Here is a 19,320-nt window from a genome sequence, read left to right as displayed (position 1 = left end):
TTTTGCAACAGATTCTTGTAAAATTGGGTACTGTGGCCCATTCCTTTGACTTGTTTTTCTTGATTATAGGACAGATTATTGAATGCACCATGTGTTCCCCATCCATTGTCCTAAACTGTTATTTGGAAATTGAAACTGTTCCAAATGTGTTAAAACAGGGCTCTTTTGTGGGAATGATTTCAAGATTGTGCAATGTCTGTTGTTTTCAAATTCTCTAATAGGACTGTGTTTCACAGAGATTTCCAGGAAGACATGTAAAATGTAGCAACATCAGAGTTACAGATGTAAAACAGATGTAAAACTTTGACAGTCCACTTAAGTTAAGTTACTGATACAACACAATCCGACATGATAAGACTGGATATAAGTTCACTGCCATGAATAGTGAAAATCGTGCTATATTTTAGTAAAAATACATTTGACAGCCCATTAGCGAACCTAACATCAGAACACATCGTATGCTTGCATTTAGCCACCTACTAGTTGAACTACATTTGAAAATTACAGAAGAAAGGAGGAATGTTTGCACAAGCAATGATGATGATTTAGTTTTGTTTAGCCAACTACTTCAGTAGCAACAATGTTTTGGGTTGATGTCTATTTTAACATCACATAAGCAAGCCAAACATATAGTGTTTAGCCCTCAGCTACAGTTTGCATCTTCATACATCAGAGAAGGGGATGCCAAGTCTTGTTAAAATACCATAATTTTTTGATTGCATGAGCCAAATTATCTCCAAATGAGAGTTTATAATTATATTATATTATAGCCATAATACAACAGGTGGAGGTTGTGCTTTTTCCAATTAAGATTATTAAGATTTCTGAATAAGATTTTTTTTCTTTGATAAGAGCCTGTCTGAATGTTTCCAATGCTTTTAATGTTTTAATGTAAAGCACATTGAGTTGCCCTCGTGTATGAAATGCGCTATACAAATAAAGCTGCCTTGCCTTGCCTTACACATTTATAATCTCTTGAATAATGATACTGTCAGTTTAAAAATGTTTATTTTAATGTGGATTTCAAAGTCAGAAAAGCATGAAGCTGCCAAAACATGATTCTATCCTCACATTAAGAAGTAGAGATTGTCAAGTCAATACCGGGATCGGATCGGTTCAGAATGTGGGATCGGTGCATCCCTATTAACAATATGCATTTCTAATTATAACCTGATTATGTATTCACTTAAATGAACATATTATACTTCATCTATTTGAATTAAACTGGATAATAACATTCAAAAACAGATGGCTTGAAGCACCATACGTAATACATTTACAAAAATGTATAGATCAATCTTTTATTCTAGTTAATAACTAGTTGTGCTGATTAAACATGAAATCAAGTACTTTAGGGGGAGAAGCTGTTGGAGGAAATCAAGTCAAAACACAGCTTGATAGTAAGATATTTAAGAAAAACTTTATTTGTGACTTATAAACAAAACACATTACCAGATTGATGAAATCATAAGAATCACTATTATCACCTTTACAATGATGAGCAGGTGTACAAAAAAAGTTATTAACAGATCTGCACTGTCACAGTCCACTGGGATGTGACTCACCGCCACACCCAGTGACTGAGGAACATTCACTATACACAAGCAGAGAGTACATCAACTTTTTTTTATATATTATTTCATGTATTTTCTTTTTTTTTTTTTTCTTTCTCTTTTATTTTAAATCTACAGAGGGAGGGGGATAGATATGGAAGGTGAGTAAATGATTTGATTTCCACAATGGTGTTTGTTTGATCATCATTTCAAAGCTTAACACAACTTGAAGGACTGATTTTCTTACCTATGAAAACCATACGGGTAAAAACTGAAACAAAAAAAAAGCATTTCATAGCATAACACAATAGCATTATGTATATCTAGAAGATTAAAGTCATTTTCAACAGGATAAAAAATGTGAATCTTTTATGTTTTTCCACAAATTACTGTTTCGCAATAGCGTATATTTTATGTATGTATGTATACGTGTGTGTATGTTTGAATGAGAGTGGGTTTTTACATGGGTGTGTATCGTCTTTGAGAATGTGTATTAGAGGTATATGTATTCCAATACGCATTTCCCAGTGGAAAAACATATCTATGTATATATAGTATCTATATATTATCTGTTTCCTTTGCTTATAACATGCAAACAGCCACTTGGTGATCTGACAGCACAGAAGTACACCTGAAGGACGGAGGGGCGGAGGGAGTAGGGGGAGGAAATGTGTGTATGGGAGAGATTGAGCCATATAGCAGCACCTATATACCCCTACTGTGACTGGTAAGACGATGGTCTAAAAAAGGAACACCAAGGTGAGTTTTTATGACACTTTACATCATGTTGATGCCGGTCCAATATCTACTAGCCATCCTCTACCACGCCAGACCTGGGCTTTACACTATCAAGGCCGAACAAAGCTGTAAATCTCACACAGCCTACACTTAGGTCATGGGAATCTCAGAACTGGTTGGCTATCATCTGATAACCAATTAGCCCCTTGGAGCAACAGCCAATCTTTCAGGGCTTCCTGTGCAGCCAGCGGTTATTCAATTTGCAGGGCCAAGACGTAATTTTCTTCTCTCTGGTCATTTCTAACAGTCTGCCTTGCAACATTTAATGCAAAAATTGCTTCTGCACGAACATCAGAGAGACAAACAGAATGCACTGTCAACAGTAGCCTCTGAAGTTAGGGATTTTATTATGGTTGATGCAGTCTGCCTCTATTACCTCTCATAGAACTGTTTTTCTACTGGCTGAAATGCAAGCTGACAACACTTCCCTACAAACTGAAACCAATACGATTCCCACAGCCAAAATCTTCTCTCACGCCAAGAGTCTGATATAATTTGAAGACATCTGACTGTACTGTACTACAACTTCAAGGTTTGTCCTGACATCCCCAGTACTATTATGTTTCCATGAAGCAAACTACTGTAAAATCGTAAGTTATTGCCAGCTGTTATTCTCAACTTGCATCGACTTTGCTATTTTGCTGCTAACATCTTCCCTTATTCTACCGGAGCGGCTGTGGCTCAGGGGGTACAGTCGGTCGTCTATCAATCGGAAGGTTGGCGGTTCGATCCCAGCTCCTTGAGCAAGACACTGAACCCCAAATTGCTCCCGCTGATGTTCGGCGGTGTGTGAATGTTGAGTGAAAGCGCTATATAAGTACAAGTCCATTTACCATTTTTTTAACCATCTATCAATTCAACTCTAACTGCTGCATAACAAACAACAGCATGCTTCACCTCCTCAGTAGGTCTTTCCCCTTTCCCAACCAACCAGCAACCTTTTCCAACTGCTGCCTCTCTTATTTTCTCAGTGTCTTTTGTTCGGCCCAAGTCTCTCAGTCGTCACTAATGGCTCACACACACACACACAGAAACAACCACAACACCTCTGCTCGTGCTAAACAGGACTGGCTTGCCATATTAACTCTGCACTTGTTTCTTTATCATCTACGTTGGAGCTACATGATATAGTACAATGACTGCTATCTTCTTGTCTCTTCATCTTGTATCATTATATCCACCACAGCATTGTCTCGGTTTTCACTAAGCTGTCAGACGTCGCCACGATGCAAAGCGCACAACCATTCCCAGAGATGACAGAGCTGTCAACAATGAGCAATCAAGAGACACATGCCTTATCTAACAAAAGATGTATGTGTGTGAGTAACTGTGGTTTGTGTGTGTGTGTCTGTGTGTGTGTTAATATGCAAATACACAAATGTTTCTGTGTTACGACGGCACAGTTCATCGAAGGAGAGTGACTTGAAAAGATGTTGTCCAACTGTGTTGACTTGAAGAAGGAGGACTAGAGAGAGGAAACAGGCAGCGGGCAAAGCGAATCCTACAAGCGCTGAAGCAGTCGAGGCAGTGGTGCAGAGTTTGAAGAACAACTACTAAACATTCAGAGACAGAAGTAGAGGGGTCAGGCTTGAACAGAAATGAAGCAACAACCAAGTTTCCTGCTTCCCAGCCTTATAATACACTCCCAAAGTATAGACAGCACTGGCCTTCAGTCTTTCCAAGAAGGGGGCGTGTATTATTTTCGCACATATCTGTGTGTTTGGATGTTTGGATGTTACAGTGTTTGTGTTGTGTGTACAAGAGAGTCAGTGTTTATGTGGGATAACATGTGCGTCAGACTGGGTGAGACCCCGATGACCTGTGCCATGTAATTCTGACAAGGTCAGAGGTCGGTTGCATCAGCTGCACGTAGGTTCCCTATTTAAATCCAAAGTCATAGCCACTAATCCCCATTCACGCATTGCTAAAACACAAGCGGTAGCACCACAAAACTTAACCATAAGTAACAACTAAATAGTTAAGCAAGCAATAAAGCAGGTGCAAATGATACAGAGTCACACAATTGCACTCACTAACAGTTAAAGCAGGGTTTTTTCTCTTTTTTTTTTTTGCACAGTGTATCTTTTCTTTAGTGGTTTCATGCCATTTTTGCACTTCAAGGACCGTAGAACAGTTTTTGAGATGTCTCAGCCCATTTCCTACCAATTGCTGAATTACTAACTGATGACTATATTCATTTCAATGTGGTTTTCACTTATTTTATTGTGTCTCTTCTAGGTAAGAATTTGGAACCCATTGAATCCCATAGTTACCCATCATTTCTTTGGTAAATTTGGCCAAAGAAACATTTTTGGGAAGATGCAGCGCAGTTCTGAAATCATTAAAATGGAACAATTAAACCAAACGTTGAGTTCACCTGGATGGATTTCTTACATTGAAAAGAATCATTGTTAGTTTTGAAAGAGTAAAAATAATGGATTCCTGAGATAAAATAAATAAACAAATAATCAAACATACAAACTCAATGGTCAGTAGTGATTTTAGTAGAGCTGATTGGTAGAGAATGGGCTGAAACAGCCAAAAACAGTCACGGTCCCTCAAGAGTCAAATATGTATTCTATTAACCAATCAGAATTTTGTGCCAATCTATCTATCTACAAATCCTTGTGGTTAATACCCATCAGCAAAATGACTGCATACATATTTTTAACATTATAACTAGTTTCAGCCATACAGTCCCCCCCTTTCCACCGCAGTACAATTGAATTAAGTAACTCTCTAATTGCAAATCAACCAACAGCTATGAAGCCACTACTTCAAACCCTAATGTGGGAACAAACTTGCGCATAGTTGGTGCAACCCAGTCCAGGTCCTCCGCCTCTGCAATGTGCTATGTTACACTGAAACAGAGCTCTTTAATAGAGTGTGGTCCAGTTACCTTGATCTTCTAAAGGTATTAATCTCATGGTACATATACTGTATGTTGTTACTTTTTCATATTTATTTATCTTTTTTATAAAAGACCACATTATCTGATTTTCTACAAGGCCTCGATAACTCTGGAAAAAAGAGCCTTTGTTTCATTTTATTTCGTTTGGCTTTGACTTCACCTTTAAGTAGGTGAGCTAAAAAGGGGAGGGGGCTGCATAAAGACAGAGATGCCAACTTGGGCAGCCTCAGCTGACAATGGTCAGATACAAATAGTACACCTTTTCAGGTGTTTTTATTTCATTATACAAACTTGGGGGGCAGCAAATCACAGAATCTATTCTAGTAAAGTCGTATGTGTTTAATTTGGGTCCAGCTTTTAGATGAAGTCTGTTTACTATGAGCATTTGTTTGACTTAACTGTTGACTTTTATAGGCCAAAGCTATGGGGCCAAATGAGCCAAGAAAGAGAGAGAATCTATCATTTAGCAAGTTCGCATAGAGTAGGGAGCCAAGTCTGGTCTAATGAGGGTTTGGCCACTGTACAATGTCTATGCAAATATAATGCAAGCAGGCTCCCTCAGTTCAACTATATGCATTTGGCTTTTTTTCTGGCTCTGTTTCTGGGTTGGTTTTTTTGTTGGTAGCTCTGTTCTTAAGTCAGCCCTTCTCCTCTAGTCATCCCCCCCACTATCCTTTCCTTTATCCTTCTTGTCCTTCTTGTCCTTCTTCTTCTTTTTCTTCTTCTTAGCCTCCTCCTTCTTGCCAAAGCTTATGAAGTCTCCTTTGTCGTCCACAGGGCCAGAGTCGTGGCGGATAGAGATGATGGCTGGGGATCCGGGGATGATGAAGGCTTCAGGGGGAATCTCTCCGGGCTTCAGGGGCTGAGGAGGGCCGTAGCCTTGTTGGGCGCCGTATCTGAATTGCCAGCTGTTACAGTTGACTCCAGCACCCACTGGGGGTGACAGTTCCCCACCCCCATCTCCATCTGAGGGTAAGAAGAAAAAAGAAGAAAAAATGACAACTCTGGCCACCATGTTTAATGAAAGGATTGATTCCATATTTTTTGGAAGGTAGGTTTATAAGCTTTGCCAATGAGAAATAGATGAAGCATTCAGCACCCATTCTGTGGATTACTGTAAAATATGAAGATGGTTAGTTAGCCTTCTTAGTAAAAAGACTGAAAACAAGTTAAAACCAAGCGGCAACCTCCAGTCTAAAAATATGAGTCAATGCGGAAGTGTTAAAAGCTGCAGTTCATCGAGGATCTGCTTGAGGCTGGCTCCGGAAGTACCGGAAGTCACATACACATGAATGGGAAAAAGCCGATCTTTACAGCAGAAATAAACATGTTTACAGCCTGGTACAAAAGACGAGTGTAGTCTGAATAGCTCATTTCCCGATGCCCTCTCACTGGGAGGAGACTATTTTAGTTACTTAACTACAAGGTTCTTGCAGTCAGATTCTTTTACCTTTAACCAGTGGTGGACAAAGTACACAGCTTCATTACTTTAGCCAAAGTATAGATATTCCTGGTAAAATATTACTCCAATACAAGTGAAAGTTGCTGTCAGATTATTACTTGAGTTAAAGAACTGAAGTACTTGCTTTTAAAAATACTTAAGTATTCAAAGTACTTCTATATCTCAAAGCGTTGTATTTTCACAAAGCATGAGTGCAGTCAAGAATACATAGGAGTACATTCTGTTACATCATGTTTATCTAGAAACCATTACTTGAAATCTCTAAAAACTAAACCTTGGAATAAAAACAGCAACTAAGTTACTCAAAGCACAGACAACTTAGTTTAAAATGTTCATCTGGAATGACACAAATGTTACGTAGCTTAACATGCTTTGAAATGATACGTATCATTCTTCATTTCAAAAACCTATAACACCGGCTGAAGATATGGTCATGGGTGCTCAGATGGAGAATTATAGCCATCATTACCACCTCTAAATGAACTGCCTGATCTGAGTGAAATTTGCTCTGTGTGTCCATGTACGGCTAAACTACTGAGTCAAACAGAACTACACAAACACAGTTTACTGTCTTTGGGATCAGATTTCAGAAAAGAGAAGGAAATTCATGAGCTGACTTCAAAGCAAAAGTAGTGAGTAACTAGAGCATTGATAGAAATGTAGTGGAGTAAAAAGTACAATAATTGTTTTCTGAATGTAGTGGAGTAAAAGTAATAAGTATCCCCAAAAAATAATACTCAAGTCAAGTACAGATACTCAAAAAATGTACTCAAGTAAATTTACTTTGTTACTGTCCACCACTGCCTTTAACTAAAATAACTTAACTGTAGTGTTTCGTAGACTCCCTGTAAAAATGTGCTGATATTTTGCAGACCTTTCACCCTGACTTAAATATCAGACATTTGTAACATGGTCTGTTCCACTGGTTTGCTTTCTTGTTCAGAGATAATTCTTCCTGGAAACACCAGTGTGTTTCAGCAGCCCTCTTCCCTGACTTGTTTTGCTTTGGCTTGAATTGTAAGGGGGGAGATTGTGCAACATTTGGTTTGTTTTTTCAGATTCTCAAAAGGACACAATGTTCCTATTCATGGACAGAGATGTCTAGGAACACATTTAAGATTTTAATAATGTTGGGGGGTGCCAGCTTAGTTCAGTGATTAAATAGCACACGCATGCATAGAGGCTACAGCCCCCCAGAGCAGTGGCTCCCGGTTCAACTCTGACCCTCAGCCCTTTGCCGTCTGTCATCCCCCACTCTCTTATTCCTGTTTCCCACTATCCTCTGTCCTATCCTCTCATTAAGGGCATGAAAAGCCCAAATGCACTCTTAAAAAAAGAATAATCACATTAATGTCAGAGGGGAAACATTTGAAAGTTTAACAGTCCCCTTTGGTGTGTAGGCTGAAACATTTAATGGAATAAAAATTAAACTAATCAGTTCATCGCTGGGACATGGTAGAGTCTTTTCACAGAGGTAAATTCCCTCCTTTATTATCTTTAGCATAGTGGAGTATTTTAAAAATAACCATCCAGCTTGTCATGCTGCCCCTTACTTACACTTTTACATGTGGTCTTTGGGATACTCATAAAATCTGACATGTTAGGACCAACAGAAATCAAGCAAAAGCGAACAGTGCGCTAGCCTGACAATGCAGTGATAGCCACAGGGAGTGGATATTTTCAGGACAGCGATTCACCCGAGACCACAGGAGGGAACACTGGAAGGGACTAACCTTCAAACCACGGGGATGTTTAACTTGGCAGTGGGATTTCTATTTGTATCATGTATTTGGATGATGGCAGCAGCTTAATCCCTGCTCTCATAGGAGTGCCAAAGACAGGGATTCAACCTTTGGTGCTCAAGCAAGGCTGTGACACAGAAAGGACCCCGAAACAGCAAGACAAAATAAGAAACTGATAAATAAAAATCATCTTGTGACGTGAAAATAAGATAAAGCTAGGTCAAAAGGTTAAATAAGCCAGAATGAAAAGGAACGAGGATGTCAGATGAGACGAGGAGGGAGAGGGAAAAAAAAAGAGAGAGAGGGAGTGAGGGAGAGAGAGGCAGTAAGAAAGATGGGGGTGGGCGGGTTTTGCAGACACGGTGCTCTCAGGCCCACACCAGTTCCCTCTGCACTGACCTACTTTCAGTCTGGATTTTATTTAGATCAAACACAGGCCCATGCAAAAAGATTCTGTTTGATTTTTCTTTGTAGGCTATTTATGACATTGCTGAAGCTCTGAAATGGTTTCAAACACTGTCCCGATGGGAAGAGCACTATTTTGAAAATACACACTTCTCATACACACTGTGTCCCTTTTGAGTCCCCAAAATGAGCTCATGGAGTATGAGACTAATTTACTCGTAAAGAATATAATGAAAGTGGATGTAATGGACACTTCCATGCTGTCTAAGAGATAGCACATTCCTGCTCAGAGCAGACAAACAGCACTGCATGCCTTTCATAGAGTGCCATAATATATTATTGAGCCTTGACTCACTGAATATTGATTATGTTGTATGTTAACTCATGCAAACAAATTGTGTTAAAGCACTGGTGGTTCTCAATATAGAAGGATTGGTTGGATATTTTGGCTCTAAAAAAGCAGAGACATTCCACATGATAGGAACGTCAGAACACAGTCCCACATAAATAATTTGTTGTCTACTTAAAAATAGAAGTGTTCATTTTTAACTTACATTAAATAATTAGCATGTGAAGGACCAGGATATCAGAGACCATTGCAAGAGAAAATCCGGATTTAGCCTTGCTTTAACATTTGTGTCTGGTGTCGCATCATTTTTAAATATGATTCTAAAAAGCTAATTGACCTTTGTGAATTAGCTTGTTTAATGATCAGTCAGTATCAAATATCATCTTCTTATCTCACCCTCAGTAAGCAGAGTTATTGCTTTAATGCTGTAATACCGTAAGTCTGTCTCTAGGGATTATGACATTTGATGGTATGGTCTGTCTGTTTGTTTTTTTTTAATCCTGGTATTAAACCCAGGAACAGGATCTGGTGCTTGAAATAAGTCCCATTCAGTGGCTCTCAATGGTAAGATTGCTCCCCCTGTGGAGGAGGACAAACATGCTTAAAATAAGCTGAAAGGACAGCCGGTAATTTAGAGGAGATGTGCAGAAATACTGTGAAGCAGAGGAGCCAATAAAACAGTGAAATTCATCTATTTTATATAACTGACATACCGTTTCCTGTTACCTGATGGTGCTATTGAGAGGACGGTGATCTGACGTCAGACAGAAGAGTTTGGGAGCACTATAACTAGACAGTAATTGAAATAAAGATGTTGCTTATTTTTTTCTGTCTTTACTCTATCTTTCTTTGTAATTTAAATCCATGGCATCAAATGTAATCGATGTAAACACTGAATACCTGCAGACTACTTTTGACAGTATGACCTCAGAGTTAAGTGTTACTTCTGCTTCATGCTGCAGGAGGTGATGTCATGGGATATTTATAGGAGAATCTTGGTGTAGCCTATATGAAATCGATTTGTGGTCAACATGACCCTATGGATTCTGCTGGTTTAAGACATAAGTTTCAAGGCAACATACTCAAATACAACATAACATACCTCAGCATGCATTACATTAAAGAGCTGCTGAAGCCTTATTATGACTCCAGCGGGACTCTGAAGTCCTCTGACCAGGGTTTGCTGGTTGTGCCTTGTAGTAGGTTCAAAACTAAAGGAGTTTGTGCTTTTAAAGTTGTTGCTTTTAAACTTTGGAACAGTAAAAAAGGAATTGAAGACCAATCTGTTTGGACTGAATCAGTCTGTGTCTGCTTTTATGTAATTTGTCTGTATTTAATGTAATTTCTGCTTTACCTTTTAATATTTTATTGTGGCGCACTTTGTGACCTTTCCTCTCAAAAGGAGCAATATAGATAAATAATTAATGTCTTGGCTATATGTCTATAAGCAATAATATTAATACAGCTTTCCAGATAGACAAGCTCTCTAAATGAACCATTCAAGTTGTTGGGTAATGTTGACTTTTCACAAAACCATCAAAATCCTATGAAAAATGAATAGCTTTGACAGATATTTCCACACTTAGCCACATTAATATTTACTCAAATTTCCTTTAAAGAGAATATAATAGTTTTGTCTCAGGGAGCATGAAAGTGTCCGGCAAACATCAGGACACAACTTTCAGATTATAAAGAAAACCTCTTATGCTCACACTTTGGTGAAGAAAAGGTCAATAAGGCTATGTTCACACTGCAGGCAAAAGTGGCCCAAATCTGATTTTTCTGGGGTCAAGTAACCAGGTCAGAATTTTTAGAGGCAGTGTGAACACTCAAATCTGTCCCAAATCGGATTTTTTCAAATCAGATTTAGACCACTTCCATATGTGGTCCTGAATCAGATACAGATCTGTTTTTTTTCAATGCAACCTCAGTGTGAACGGCCGAGGCGGATTTGATGCGCATTTGATACTTTCACATCACTTTATAGCAACACACGTCACATTTCTGCGCGGCGGTAGCCTTCAAAATGGAGGATAGCAACGATGGAGCAAGTCAATGGAGGGACAGCAAGGTCTTGAACCTTATAAATATATGGGGTGACACTTCCATACAAGCAAAGCTTGAGGGTTCATACCATAATCGGTCTGTGTTTGAAAGTATCTCGAAAGAACTTGTGAAACAGCTGCATGTGACGTCATTGTTACTGTTCTTTTGCGCATGCGAGGCAGTTCGGAGCCGCAAACAGTTCACACTGGAACCGTCTACAGGTCACATTATAGATGGTAATGTGAACAGGCAAACAAAAAATTGGATCTGAGCAAAAAAATCGGAATTGAGCATTAAGCCTTGCAGTGTGAACGTAGCCTTAGTGCACAAAATGTAAAGGGTTCATCTTCTAGAAACCATGATTTGGCTTAGTAAAAAAAATGAAGCCCAATTTAGGTGCTAGAAAAAGGGTGAGTTTAGTAATCTATCAGGATTCAAATGATTTGAAATTAATTTGAAAGTAATTATTGTGGTATCTTAATGTTACCAGTGAGTGGTGGATCAATGTTACCAGCAGTTATTGGGTCCTCTATTGAATGCGAGAGCATCACAGATAGAGGCTACGACTAACTTGATGTATTTGGTATTTGTCACAGTGAAATAGACAAGACCAGCAACATGTCATCTTGTAATGTTTGCAAGTTTACAGGACTTGTAGTAGAGCTTCAAACTGTAATTATACTGTGACATACAGTCACTGCAGTACAGTCTTTGGTTTATGTGCACCTTATGGGGCTGGAGTAGTTCATAAGACTGTGACCAACTGCATTAAAATGTCAAGTGGCTGTGAAGCGTCTAATCAAGTGCATATTGTCTCTGAGTCTCGGGACATCCCAGAGCTCTCTGCGCCATCCGTGAGAAATCCAAACCTCTGACATTGTTTAATTAGAATCCTGACCCAGGTATTAACCTGAGACACTCCTGCGTGTGTGTATGAGAAAAATTAATTCATAACTTGCATGTCATGGCACAACTTGGACGAGTCTCCTACGACTACGAGGAGCTTTGCTACTGTTTCCCTAACATGAAGGATTATTAGTACCTCTGCTGTTGCTTCATATTAGCCCATATTTCAGAGGAAACACGCATTTGAAATGGATTATGGTGTAACATCTGGTAAGCAGGTCAGTGCAGCTCCTTGTGAGGAGGTTGCCATGACACCTGGCGTAGAAATGTAGGTGTTTGAAGGCTTGTTTTGTGTAACCTGCTGTCCTACATTTTAAAATAGGCAGTGTTATTTCCTGTCTTGTCCAAGACGCGGTTCCAATTCAAAATGAGTCCCTCTGGAGATTTGTAGCACATGCACAAATCTGAGAGTAGTGTATTGCTTGCATAAATATAAGCAGTGCATCACACATTCGGCGTACGACAACTTGCAGACATTATTTTGCATAACCCCCTCTAAAAAACTTATTTTCCCTCTTTTTACCTGCCCTTGTTGAGTCCCCTTCCTTATTTCCTTCCCTTTTTTTTTCTATCTCTAAATCTTCCATTCAGAGATATGACTGGTTGCCATGGAAATTGCCTTCGCCCACTCCCCGCCGATGGAGGGTGCGGCTGCTGCAGCAATCTCTCAGTTAGACAGTGTTGCCAGGCAACAGGTCACATGGCGTTCCCTAGCAACAACACTACTGCAGGAACCTGCCAATCCTCTTAACCTTTCTCTTCCTCCATCCTCCCCCCACACCTCTCTTTTTTTCTCTCTCTCTCCATCCCCCTGTACATCTCCTTTGCTCTTCCTTCCTAAAAATGCTTTAAATGGTTTTTTTTTAACCTTGCTCTCTCTTCTTGCAGATAACAGCCTCTCTCCCCCCTCTGGCATCAGACAAATGTCTCCTCATCTGCAACATAGGTCACTTACATAAACAGTTTTTTTTAGGGTGCCGCATTTAGATGCATCGCAGCATATCAGACGACTTCATCATGATAACAATTCGCTGCAGACATGAAAATGTGTCACTGAAAAGACTCCACCTCTTCATGCATACTAAAGAGGATCAACCTGCAAACCAATGCATGTCTATGCCTTTGCACTGAGCCATCCAAACAAATGATGTTCTAATGCAACAATGCACCCCTAATAGGTCTGGAGTATGCTGTGCAGCCTGTTTAAAAGACAATATTTGAGTCTTTGCAGCTTTCCATCTGCTCTTAAAAATACACATTTTTCTGCAGCAAACTGGTGCTCAGATACTCAGAGACCGGTACAGCTTGTACCTTGAACAGCTCCCCAGCTTTCCTTTTCCTCAGAGAGAAAAGCTGACAGACAGGGAGACATATCCTGTCACTGACTCATAGAGTGATAGACTGTGATGCTACACGCCTCACCCTCAAGTCTCTACCTATGTTTTAATTCCTGTAGAACGACAGAAAATCAATGATCAAGAGCTTGGCTGAGGGAACCAGGGAACAGCTCACAATGTTCCAAATGCTGTCTTGAAATCTTTGTCCAAAAGTCTTCAGTAAAACTGACAGAAGCTGTTAGTCATTAGTGTAGACCCAGTGTTTGGTCAGGTTATCTCAAAGGCCAGTTGTTGGTACATTTAGTATGTGAGGCTACGTATTTTCATTGTGTACACCCACTCAGGACATCTCACTTCTCATTAAAAAGCAGTTGCCTCTTTAAGTCTGCAGCTCTAACTGCTGCCAGCTGCTTTTAAGGGAGGATACAGTTGTTTATCTGTGGCTCTGCACACGAGCCCCGGGCTTTTGGCACCTCAGCTAAGCTCTGTATGAACATCACGCTGGAATTCAAGATCATGTAGATATTGAAAGGACAGATCTGTCAAAATGCAGCCACATTAACAGAGCCAAAGTTTAGCACAGATGAATTCAATGCTTTTTATAGAATGCAGTGCAATGGATGAGATGTTATTGTAATATTAATCTCTATTTAAGTATTGTGACCCTTGCTTTTCAAAGACGTGATGCTTGGCTGATATTGTTTGGACTGATGCAAATCACGTGTGACTAACGTTAGCAAAGCTAGCACCAACAGCCTTCGGTCCTTCTTGAAGGTCCACATTCCTGTGCTGGTTATGTATTGCTCCAGATGGGTGCCAGTTTAACCTGACATATATACAACTTTATCTTAATTTTTAAGACCAATAAACAGCGCCATGCTTCGAGATGCCATCTGTCATCTGTGCTTGTTTACATCCAGGTAGTAGAGCATTATGGTATTATGGCTAAGGGCCAGTGGCTGCACTACAGCTTAGATTTATTTATTTATTTATTGACTTACTTGTTTATTAGACAGGGACAAATGCAGGAAATGTTGCTTCATAAAGTATATAAAGTAGATCTCATGCGTACAGATGTCTAGCCATGGCTAATTTGTAACCCCTGTCCCTGGTTATAGGCTTCCAAAATTAAAATAGATATAGACATCTGACCGGAAATTGAGGCCTACAGTAATGAAAATATGAATAACTTGTTTAACGTACTTGTAATTTTGGTACATTTTAATGATAACACAGGCAAGTCTCAATAATAAATTTAAAGCAAAAGCACATACACTTAAAATACAGCCGAGCTAGCCTAAAGGTGAAAACAACGTTTCTTCCTGATAGCAATGCTAACACTCATTTATTTACAGTTGAATTTTTTTTCCAAGTTCATACATGAGCATAACTGTTGAAACAAAACCTCTGTATTGGTGTTGTGTATGAAACATAAAAAGGTAGCTAGTTGATATTTGAGAACTAAGAGATGCTGGCAGGTGTGTTTTCCCCCATATTATTATTATTTTTCTTTTATTATTTTAATGTAACTAATTCATCCTTTGCACTTTTTCTAATTTTTATTGTCCTTTTAATGCTTTTATTTACTTCTCCATTTTTATTTTTTATTTATTTATTTATTTATTTATTTTTATCTATTTACCCTGAAAAACCTCTCAACAATGATTTACTGGTCTATTGCCACACCACTCCATACTGCTTAACTGACGTGTATTGTGTTGTATCTTGGCTAAGAAACTGCTAGCCTCTCCTCTTCTTTGGGTCTTTATGCCTAGCCTAGATGAATAGCCAACTCGGACCCAAATTCATATTTAGCAAACTGACATTCAATTCAAACTAATCATCTCACCTTACCTCTGACAATAAATTGACTAAGTGATTTTCACAAACATCTTAAAACATAGTACTACCATGGTAGCTATTAGTTTATCTAATTAGCAAAGATCCTAGCTTTCTAGCTTGCAATGTTCTTGTCTATAAGAGGAATCCTTTTCTTTTCCTGGGCTTACTTATATATTTATGAGCACCTGGATTGTTTCCTTTGCCTGCGAGCATTAAGCTTCTAAGGAGGTACTAGTCATAAGTGCAAGAACATGATCATAAACACTAACATCCTAGCTTCCCACTCATTATTTTTTCAAGACTTACCACAAACCTGAGGTTCAAACACAAGTTTTAGCGGGCAGGAACTTTGCTTATTGACCAGTTGATAGTTGAAAACCACATTTTAGATGATAAATAACATTTTGATATTTAACAATTCTTGAAAAATAAAAACCTCTTCCTTTTGCCAAAGTCCACAAGTTATATCTCTTAAATGTTGCTCAGTTCTTTTCATTCAAATGTAGATGCATACACAATGTACAGAAAATATTAGCTTTAATCCATTGTCTATTACCTTTGTCCCAATGAAGCTATAAGAGTAAGTGCCTTTTCTCTCTTTATTGACTGCTAGACTTTACTCACCAGCAGCGCTAGACACAGTGGGCCAGTTCTGGACCAGCATCCCCTGGGCTCCCTGCATCACAGACGCCTCCTCCATGTGGACTGAGCTGAAAGGTAGAACATATTAACACAGTCAGCAACACATCTCGCATCAAATATTTATTCAAACTCTGAGTCAAACAACGCCTCTTTATTAACAAATAGGACCTTATTAGTTCCTCTATTAATTTATTTTCTTGATAGTTTTGAAGCACTGTAACCCATTTCAGGTGGTTTTACTTCCATCATTAACAGCTGTTTACTATTCCTATTCTAAAAAAACACCCTGATGTCGTATTACTATTCTTTAAAAAACGACTTAAGGCTTATTTCTCTTAAAAACAGGCAGCCATAGCTCAGCCAAAACAAACTCAATAACTGCACCTTTGACACATCAACATGTCCTGTGTGGAAAAGACTCATGACAAGCGTTGAACAAGATTTCAGGAAATCTGACTGCTTTGGCAAGTTTTATAGCTGCAAAAAAGAAAGATGACTTAAAAGTATGGATATTTTTTCAGCCTATGACTATTTGCTTGGCAGCAATATTTTACACCCACTTGTCAGACAAACCAAATGTGCAGTTCATCACCTGATAGTTGATGTCTTCCTCATGGCGTCTCTTGCTTAATTCACTTGCTGATTTTAAAGCTTGCTTCAAAACTTGTTTTCTGATTTATACGGGTCAAGATTTAGTTCAAGTTTGAAGTATTATCTGATACAAAAATGATGGTGGTGATGATTAATCACCATCCGGGTGACATAATGAAGTTCCTGTAAGTCAGTTGATGTACAAAATGTTTCCTGCCATGCAGGTGACCCTGTAGAAGAAGCTATTTTGAAGGATTTATTATAGGTTCTTATATATTTCCACTAATTTTCTTCTAGGGTAAAATATGATTTGCTGTTGTGAAGACTTTCTGTCACTCTTTGTACACCCATATCTCAGTACTTTCTTTGTTGTGCAGTCAGTGCTGACCACAGCAGCTTCACAGTGAAAGCCTTGTACAAGCAAATCACTTGAATGCCTGAGAGTACGTCAAAATCCAAATTTAGACATTTTTCTGTGCATTGTTGCTGGATGTGTTTCAAATTCAGCAGGGAAAAAGTGAACGAAGCAGTGACGCAACAATATGAGCAGTTTCTCTTAAATGACAGCATGGTTTGTGCTGTGCCCCCTATCATAGGTTTGGATTTTGGTTCTTCACACATTATGCAAGTGCAGGAGCCACGTTGGTCCTGTATTTATTCTTACAATGATTCACAGACTTACTTTTTTTCATCTAAATGTCTAGCAACAAAAATAGAGCACCTGTGCATTTTTTCATTTGTCTGTATACCTCAGATAATTTTCATTTGTACATTCAGTTGGCCTACATAACCCGTTTAAAGTCATTAATTGACTGGGTATTTTCAGCTGATCTTGTTACAGAGTTATAATTTAGTAATGTCTGTAAATGTAGGACTCAAAACACTCCAAATGGAAAATATAAAAAATTCATGCTACAAGCACAGCATAGACTTTCTGGATGGTACCAAAGTGTAGTTCTTGAAGTTTCGCGAACCCACACATAACCCCCCTATGAAACCACATTTTGTCTTTTATCCAGCTCTGTTTTTAAACAAATGAGTCCTAACATGATTTTAGTGAACTTTAGAGGTAGTGGAATGCATTTTTCATCAACATTGAACGGAGCTAAGCCAGCTGTTTCCCCTTTTTCCAGACTCTTGGCGAATGCTAACATAACTGGCTGGTGGCAGTAACTCCATGAGATGTGTAAGGGATAATGTATAGAGATTGCAGGGCCCTGCTCACTGTGTTCTGGATGACTATAAGACATAGGCCCAATCTCAATGTCCTCCCTGAGCCCTGAACCCTTCTTGACTTAATTGACGTCAGCTGGAAAGTGATTGAGGGCAGGAGGCTGTAATGCCTCAAACTGTAGAACTGGTATGGGACAGCACTTTGAGACTTCTCACGTAGCCTGCATGACGTCACCGGCTCACCTTAGCGATATTAGGAATTTTTATTGCACAATTTTTATTGTCCTCAAATTCAAGGCGCTTAAGGGGTGACTGACTGCCATGTGATCCAGGCTCTTACCATTCAGACTGTTTAACCACAACATTTAAAATATATTAATAGGCTATATAACTATTTTATATAAATTATACTGTATACACATGTGTGAAGATAATTAGATGAAGGCTGTTTTCTATATTTACTGTATACAGGCAATTCATTGTAACTCTCATACTTCTTTTTTACTGTCGCACTTCTTTTTATTTCATGTGTTCGTTTACCTTTCCATGCTCGTGGGCTTCCTCTAGGAATCCCGTGTTTCACGTCATAATGCTATGAACTATGGGTAATTCCCTTACGCTAAGTCTGCAAAAATGCCCACTTACGGAAAGGGGGCATAAAGGGCTCAAAAAGTCAGCAAGAGATCCCTCACAAACTTGATGATTTGACTGAGGGACAGCCCTAAGCCCTCACGGACTTAGCGGAAACGCGCCTCAAAGTCAGTGAGTGCTTGTGGACATTGAGATTGGGCTGGAAAAGGGAAAACTGCTACCCTAGCTATGATGAAGTTTTGTCCCACTTTGAAGGGGTTAGTTCGCTTTATCATTATCCTGCTCATTACACTGCTACTTTATGATATTTCTTCTGTTAAAATAACCAGTTTCACTTACAGTTTGAGCTGCATCCAAGTAAGAGTTAACTAGCCTTCTTGAAATGGGCTAGGTAAGCTGTTATTACCCACATGAAACTGAATATTTCTATTGTTGGTGAAGTAAGGTGACCTTATGAATCCGCGCCACACCTGATTAAGTTTATCTGCCCTGTCACTGTCAGAGTCTGTGACGCTGTCTTTTCCATTTCTCAGTCCTTAAACTACAGCCGACAAGGGCAGACGATCTGCAATGGCCTGAACAATCAAGGAGAAACGTGCTGCAAATGCAGAGATGATGCAAATTCACAAACGCATGCCAAAGTCCAAAATGAACGAAACACCTGAAAAGCAGTGCAAATGAACAAAGAGATGTACTGCACAAAGCTGGAACAAAAAAACACAAAAAGAAAACAACTGTAAAAGAAAAAAACAGACTGATTCATGGTGCTCCAGGCCTGTAGGGGCTGAAATGGGACTGAAAGGCAGAACAGCCACTAAGTTTGTGTCTTAGATGGGGTAGTAGCATACAATAGATTGAAGTCAGGGAGTAACGTTAAAATTTCTATATCCCGGAGAGTCTGACCTCGACTCTGATACCCGCAAAGTCATGCGGATAGGAGAGTGGCGAGAGGGATGTCATCGCCCTCTCTCC

The 19,320-nt window shown here is 39.2% G+C and overlaps 2 protein-coding genes across 10 annotated transcripts in view; one reads left to right on the top strand and one right to left on the bottom strand.

Annotated features, from left to right (window-relative positions):
- The window catches only part of LOC117812252 (protocadherin-1-like), a 451,145-nt gene that overhangs the window by 75,315 nt on the left and 356,510 nt on the right, over positions 1–19,320 (top strand). For 6 of the 8 annotated variants that reach the window (XR_004631169.1, XR_004631171.1, XR_004631172.1 and 3 more), the window contains exons 3-4: positions 6,040–6,234; positions 15,965–16,068. The gene's annotated coding sequence lies outside the window, so the exon portion shown is untranslated. Of the gene's footprint in view, positions 1–1,691; positions 1,715–6,039; positions 6,235–13,060; positions 13,214–15,964; positions 16,069–19,320 lie in introns of those variants that run through there. The other 2 variants (XM_034682909.1, XR_004631177.1) reach the window with 2 other exon arrangements.
- LOC117812254 (protocadherin alpha-C2-like) overlaps positions 1,395–19,320 on the bottom strand; it is a 28,174-nt gene continuing 10,248 nt past the window's right edge. For both annotated transcript variants that reach the window (XM_034682911.1, XM_034682912.1), the window contains 2 exons: positions 15,976–16,061; positions 1,395–6,228 (listed from right to left, as the gene is read on the bottom strand). In XM_034682911.1, the coding sequence (XP_034538802.1) occupies positions 5,915–6,228; positions 15,976–16,061 (400 nt within the window). In that variant the 3' untranslated portion in view covers positions 1,395–5,914. The remainder of the gene's footprint in view (positions 6,229–15,975; positions 16,062–19,320) is intronic.

The sequence above is a fragment of the Notolabrus celidotus genome, chromosome 5 (assembly GCF_009762535.1).
Source record: "Notolabrus celidotus isolate fNotCel1 chromosome 5, fNotCel1.pri, whole genome shotgun sequence".
Lineage (NCBI taxonomy): Eukaryota > Metazoa > Chordata > Actinopteri > Labriformes > Labridae > Notolabrus > Notolabrus celidotus.
The sequence above is the reverse complement of the archived record's forward strand: the minus strand, read 5'-3'. Positions and strand labels throughout refer to the sequence as shown.